General features: G+C 33.1%; 1 protein-coding gene across 1 annotated transcript; it reads left to right on the top strand.

The window, feature by feature from the left end:
- The first annotated feature begins 2,103 nt into the window (after positions 1 to 2,103).
- LOC149419215 (uncharacterized) lies at positions 2,104 to 4,735 on the top strand. The gene is made up of 3 exons (XM_089637949.1): positions 2,104 to 2,125; positions 2,236 to 2,408; positions 3,920 to 4,735. Exons 2-3 carry the CDS (start codon positions 2,313 to 2,315, stop codon positions 4,733 to 4,735), a joined length of 912 nt encoding a protein of 303 aa, XP_089494075.1. The 5' UTR covers positions 2,104 to 2,125; positions 2,236 to 2,312.
- Positions 4,736 to 7,235: the final 2,500 nt, after the last annotated feature.

Genomic DNA, 7,235 nt, shown 5'->3' with positions numbered 1-7,235 from the left:
ACTCGAAAACATACTGGCTTAGAAGACCATTTCGTCGTTCCTTCACAAATTTTAAATCGGAAAATGTGCAGTTGGTGTGTTCGTGCTTTATATTTGATATCTCCTTTTTTATGTGTGCAGCAACCTGTATACACGCACCCACAAGTCTCATTTACTTGTGCGTGTGCAGAAGATGAGCTCGGAGCAGGCAGTCACATGTATATAACTACGCACAAGTCGCGATGTGACTGAGGTGATGAGCGAACAGCAGGCGCTCTAGTTGCGAGTTGCGACGTGACTTTTTTATGTGAATACCGCACAAGAGTCCGAACTGCTCCCGTATGGAGCCAGTGAGACTGTGGATTCCCCAATTGGCGACTTAATTGGACTAGTATTACAAAACCCTGTAAGCTGATAGCTGATTTGGCCGTAACTAAGTCGCCGCGTGTATCATTATTTCTCCAGACAATTATTTTATATTATATTTAATTAATATTCTTTTTAATAAATATTATTTTTAATATTGTGAAACAACATAAATTAATTAAAATCAATTTACTTGCGCACGCCGTGATTTGAATCCGAGACCTCCGGACTCGAAGTCGAGAGCCTTACCCCTCAACCACGGAGGCAAAATAGATGTATCTACGTACATATTTGTAGTAAGTAATAATAATAATAAAGTTAAGTACAATACAATATTAAATAATGTAGACCTCGCTATTTTATTACGAATATGTACCTAGGCACCTACTTAATTTTTGGAATAAATGAATAACAGTAAATGAAATAATAAGAACTGATCGCGATAATAAGTCGCTATTGGGCGCGGCGCGACGATTCGTGCATGCACCTGCAGCCACGCACACACACGCATTGGGGTTCACCAATACACCGATAGCGCTTTTGCTGTCCCCGTTGAGATGAACGAAATAGAAATAATTTTTACAAATACCTATCGTTAAAATTTCTCGGCGCTCCTGCGCGCTCTTAAGGCCCTGATTACACTAAGCAGGTAGCCGCACTCGATTCCTATTTACATGAAGTTGTTTGTTTGATTAACTTTAAAACACATAAAATGCTTTAATAATTAAAATAGATCTTACATAAGAAATAATTTCTCAACATCTTGTATAGGTATACAAGTACAAATATTCAAACATGCTGCATTGCACAAAAATTTTCAATCTATAATTTTCTCACCATAATATATCATAATGCAAGGTGCAAAAAGTAGATTTATTACTTATTAACTGTTGTGAATCCGGTGTTACTCAGGGTTATGCATAAATAAACCAATCACGGGTTATGGATAGTTTGGATCATAGATATAGCTTGGATTGAAGATTGAAGTCAAGTAACTACTTTTTACTGACTATCCCAAAAGTAAAAAAAACCTGTTTCAGGGGTAAAAAACAACAGGATAAAAAAAAAATGTTTTTGGTAAGAATTATTGAGAATTTAAATAAAAAAAACATCAGTACCTACGTAAATCATTTGGACTGCTTTGTTTTAAAAATAGTTCTTTTTAATATTCCTTTGAAAAAAAAGCACCATGCAAATACAACCGGTTTAGTTTAGTTTGTAGATTTCCATTTTAGATTAATTAAAAATATAAATAACTTTCACAAAAATAAAATAAAAAAGTTTTTTCAGATACATGAGAAGAAATTCTGGCACAACTCCTAATTAATATTTATTTTTCTACATTTTATTTATTTATTGTTTAGGAATATTTAAAGACTATTAACATGAAAAAAAAATTATTAGATAAGCGCTGCAAAAAACGTACAGTATTTTACAAAAAACCTTTGTATTTTACAGTAGTTACCTAATAGTCACTTAAATGTAAGTACCTAATTAAAGTTACGTGGTATATTCATTTCATTTTATTAATATTTTTCTAATATATATATATTGTCAAAGATAGAAATTAAATGACAAGACATTGTGAACTACATTCCTGAATTCGGAATTTCTAATCTGCTAAAAAATCGTATCTCACCCAAAGTACATTTTTGGTGACCGGTAAAAAACCATGTCTTGATCGACACGGTTTAAAAAAAAAACGGCGAAGAAACTTGATAAAAATCATGCACTTGGCAACATTACTGACAGGTGAAAGCCGCACAGCTGCCCTCTGATGGTAAAATGGCAAATCAATCCGTAATGAATTAAAGTTTCTACTTTTTACCAATATTTCTATGAAACCATAAACCAAATAAATATTTTTTGCATTATATTGGTCCTTTTCAGAAGAGTCTACTACTTCTTTAGAAGCAATTGGAGGAAGTGTAGCTCCCCCACAAAGGGAGTCACACAGACATAATAATATGAGTTCTCTTACTTACATCACCAGCTCTGTGGATAATCAAACCAACACTCTCATTGAAATAGTTGCCGACGAATTGCTTGATGATGAGTTTACGGTTAGTGTGAATCTATTTACTTTTAGCTTCACTGGTTAGTGTAACTAAGCCCGTCGTCCTATGGGTCGGTAAGCAATATACATAAAACCAAATGCTGTAAGATCCTGCGCAGAAAAGTTCCACATAGAACTGCGCTGCAGACTGGTTACCTTACTACAACAAACTTAATTTTCTGCGCAGGGTCTTACAGCATTCGGTTTATGTCGATTGCTTACCGACCCGCGGGACGAAGCGCTATGTAAGATATTATGTAGTCTGTAGGTTTAGTGGTTCCCAATTAGTGGAACGCATATCCCCAGGGGTAGCTTGAAGGGTAACGCGTACGCAAACATTAAAATCGCCAAATATATTTTGAGTCAATCAATCTGCATATTGAGAGCGTAAGTACCTACATGGGCGGCTGCATCGAATGACATTAAAGGGGTCGCGCTACTGTTGGGAAAAATATTTTAATACCGCGTTGTGCGAAGCAATCATTTTTATAATAATTATTTGGTAAACTTCGCCGATTCCGCTGTAGGCAAAGGCTCTTTATAAACAATAACACTTGATTTTAACTTAAATAACTAATGGAGACAACTATTTAAGTTAAACCCAAAATAGGTTTTCAGTTTGTTAGTTTGGGTTATTTTAATAAAATATGGGTTTTTCCTAACCTTGAAACTTAAAATTTTATTGAGAAAAAGTGGAACTTTAATGCATCTTTTACCATCTCCCACCACATACATAGTTGTTTCTTGTAATAATCAAGTTGAAACGAAGTGAATTTTATAATTTGTTTGCCTACTAAGCGTGCAGCGGAATTCGGCAAGCTTATGAATTATTGTTATGCCATTAATAAGGATTAACTTAAAGCTAATAAATGTGAAAAAAACGGGGAATGGGAAAACTAATTGCCGTTTAACCACTGGTTTAGATGGTTCAACGGCAATGGACAGGGAGCATTTTTCGTACATTATGTTGTAAGGTTCACGGCAATTAGAAATTTGAGAAAGTAAATGATTCTACTTCGTATTCTAAGGTAATTGAAAATCCAGAGTTGTTATTTATTAAATCTGTTTAAACGAGATGATTGTATTGTAAGGCGTATTTTTTGCATTTTTCAAATGAATAGATCAAAGAAACAATTCATTAGTTGTTAAATCAAAATAAATATTTAAAAAAATAATAATATAATAGAAACATTACAAAAAAATTTGAGATTTTCAAATTGTTAAATTCGAGAGTTTTTCTAAAGAATTGCTTTTCGTTAAACTGTAGGTACGTACTTGTAGATTGATAAAAATTACAACAAAATTATTTTAAAAATGTGACAGACGAAAATAAGTAATCATGTAAAAATACATTTTGATAATATTTTTGTCAATAAAATATTATAATAAGATTTTTTTATGTGTGATATTCATAAATACGCTAGCGTAAGTTGTTCGTGTGGTCTGTCGTAAAGTTGTATAAATCGGCAGGATGGCTCATCCATCAACAAAACATAATGTATTTTCTAATAATTCTAGCTCCCAGAAATGCTGAGCTTGGTTGACAACGACAAACGTATGAACGCCACGCAAACCCGAAACATACATGGGAACATAAGCTCTATAGAAAATGTCTATGATCAATTTTTGAGGGAACTATCCAATGACAATATCACGACACTTGACCACACGACATCTACCGGCTGTTCTACGAACACTGCCAGCATCTTGGAACCCAACCTCTCGATAGAAACAGATTATGACAAGACAGAATTCGGAAATAAATCCGATGAAGTTGGAAATAATCTCAATTATGCTAGAAATGAAGTCGAAGAAAATATGCTAAGTGAAGCTGAAACAAAAAATGATGAAAATATAAAAGATGAAGCTTGTAAAAATTCTAATGAAGATGCGCGCAATAAAGCCATAAACAAACTTGATGAAGATGTACTAAACGAAGCTGGAAGCAAACTTGATGACGGTGTGCAAAATGAAGTCGAAAATAAATCAGAAGATAATATGCAAATTGAAACTGGAGATAAATCTGACGAAGATGAGAAAATTGAAGCTGAAAGTAAATCTGATGAAAATATTCAAAATGAAGTCGGTTATATATCTGACGAGGATATAAAAACTGATCCGCATAGTACAAGTAGTGATATAGAAATTAGTAATCATGAAGTAAATAGGTTATCCATTGATAAATATATCGAAGTTTCAGAGGGAGAGATGCTGCCATTTGTGGTATATGACGAATTTAATGACGATGATGATTATCAAGACGCCAATGATTCTTTTACACTAGAAATGAAATTGGCAATGCAAGAAACTATGCCAGAAGAAGACGAGAAGTAGTCACTCTGTATACCGTACTGTATATTATTGAAATGGATTTAAATTTACATTCAATAACACGGTAAATAGATATTTCAGAAATTCTTTCATTTAAATAAAACACAACAAAAATATGTCGAATTTCGGACATTTATAAATGTATCTTTTTGATTAAGTTGGATGAAACATGCCCAATTATTTAATTAGTATTTATATCTTCATTATTTTTTTTTGCGAATTTTTAGACGCAAAAAGGATTGCTGATAAATGCACGTTTTATTTTATTTTTAGTGTTAACATAATCCGAGTTTTATGAATTTGTAACACGATAACTTAATCATTAATATATTATGCTTCATATTTCCTAAAATTGTTTTTATTTGACCATCTATAAAATCGCTAAGAACATGTGATTTGTTCCTAGACAAAAAAATTAAATAACCAAAAAAAATGAAAAACAGCCTTTGAAATCAAAACGTTAACAGTATTGAAATTAGTGAAAAATAATAAAAGGATTCTGATATACCCACAGAAAAACACAAAGTACAAGAGAGGGGTTAAAAAAAGCTCACCGAAAAGAAATAAGCCTCAATAAACAGATAACATTTTTAAGAAATGTGGTTCATGGGACACAGGGTTAGGTATAACTGCTTTTATACTTAATTATTCAGTCAGATACAATCTTGTGTCTACAGCTTGACAAGACTAACTTTACAAGCAGAAGAGGATCTAAATAAGCTATGTTTTTTTTTGTTATCTGGTGTCAAAATAATATTATGTACAATTGGTTTTTTCTTCATTTAAAAAAAAAACAATAATTATATATATGTAAGGATACAAATGGGAAAACCTTTGAAGAGTGAAGCACGATTTTTTTCAGAGTTTTGCATTCATGGGACTTAGCAAAGGTAAAATAGTACCAAAAATGCACAAGGCAGTGTCCGTCCTAAAAAAGACGGCGCAACACCCCTCTGGGAGGAATTTTTGCAAATAAAGGTTCAAAAACTAATTCGAGTGAGATATCGTATACCCATGCAACGATTTTTGGCATTTTATGGCAAGTTTGCAAAAACGTCTTGAGCAATCGCTTGCCAGTGCTAAATTTATAGAACTCAAAATATGGGATAATGGGACATAAAATAGGTGGAGTCATCGGCTTTAAACCGCAGTAAGCAGTTCATATAAGTTTCCATATTAATATTTAGAGGAATGACATTAATTAAATCGAATATCCATCGCTCGAATGGATACCTACCTACTGAGAACCCCCCCCTACATTTTTGGGTGTTCTACCATTTTTTTCGGGGGACTCTGTAGATCTTTATTTTTATACTGCCAATTCTTAAGTATGATCGAAGTTTCATGAAAGTATGACTTTTGGCATTTATCAAACCCTATTTTACCTGTACTAACTACGAATGTAAAATGATTGCCCTGAAAATTCCAACATACAACTTGTCACACACGAGAAATATAATGTGTGAGCATACAATCTAAGTATTTATATATTATGATATAATGTAAGTTAGCCTTATTTCACACATGCCTTATTTCACTGCGCGCCCACAGAGTGGGGACATGCATACAAAGCACATACAAATGAGGTACTCTACCGAATTCCCCCACCATATTCAATTGGGGGTTGGCTATAGAATTTCGACCTTATGTAGTCAAAATTTAAAAATATCCCTAGATTTTTTGGTGCTTTTTCCATTTTCCCTAAAAACGTTTAATTCCGGGGAAATTTCCCAATATACCATTACTGGTTTGCTAGCTTGCCGGGCCGGATGCAAACCAGGTACCGCGTGAAAGGTTTGTTTTTACCAGCTACCCGGTGAAACAAGGATTACGGTCATATGTAGTTTATATTTCATATTATAAAATGAAGGCCTCAGCACGGGCAAGCCACCCAGTGAGGCCTACATTACTGGAAAACCTGAATTGTAAAAAATATTGTACCTAATAAAAAAAATAAAATAAAAGCAAGGCGTCGAACTTTGAAAGCCGTTTTCTCAAGCTCTATGGCGACGAACCGACTAAAATTTTGGATTCGTTCTCAAAATTATATACTCAGCCTTATTAAAGAAAAAAACATTCGTTAAACGGTGTTTTTGTTGCACATGCATAAAGAATGTGAAAGTTAAGATTCGGGTTGGTACCAATAAAAAATATCTTTTACTCATTTTTTTAAATTTGGTGACAGTATTTTTGCGACTTATACGCGCATTAAAATATTATTCAAGCGCCGCAGTTGACAGCTGTTTTTGTCTATTGAAATTTCTTTACAGATTGTGTTTTGTTCATAAACTTATCAATTTCCTATTATATTCGTGTTATTCAACATATTTCCAACTTATTTGTGTTATTTTTTAATTGTCAGTTTTAGACAAGCAATGGCATTTGTAAATATAAAGTTCATGTTATGTCATAAAGTTAGGGGAAAAAGGTTACGCCATTATTCAAATTGAATTTTATGGTCTATATTTTACAAGAAATTCTTTAAAGTTATGTTTTTTTTATA

This window comes from Hesperophylax consimilis, chromosome 12 (assembly GCF_061612785.1).
Source record: "Hesperophylax consimilis isolate HC1 chromosome 12, BYU_Hcon_1.0, whole genome shotgun sequence".
Classification (NCBI taxonomy): domain Eukaryota; kingdom Metazoa; phylum Arthropoda; class Insecta; order Trichoptera; family Limnephilidae; genus Hesperophylax; species Hesperophylax consimilis.
The sequence above is the reverse complement of the archived record's forward strand: the minus strand, read 5'-3'. Positions and strand labels throughout refer to the sequence as shown.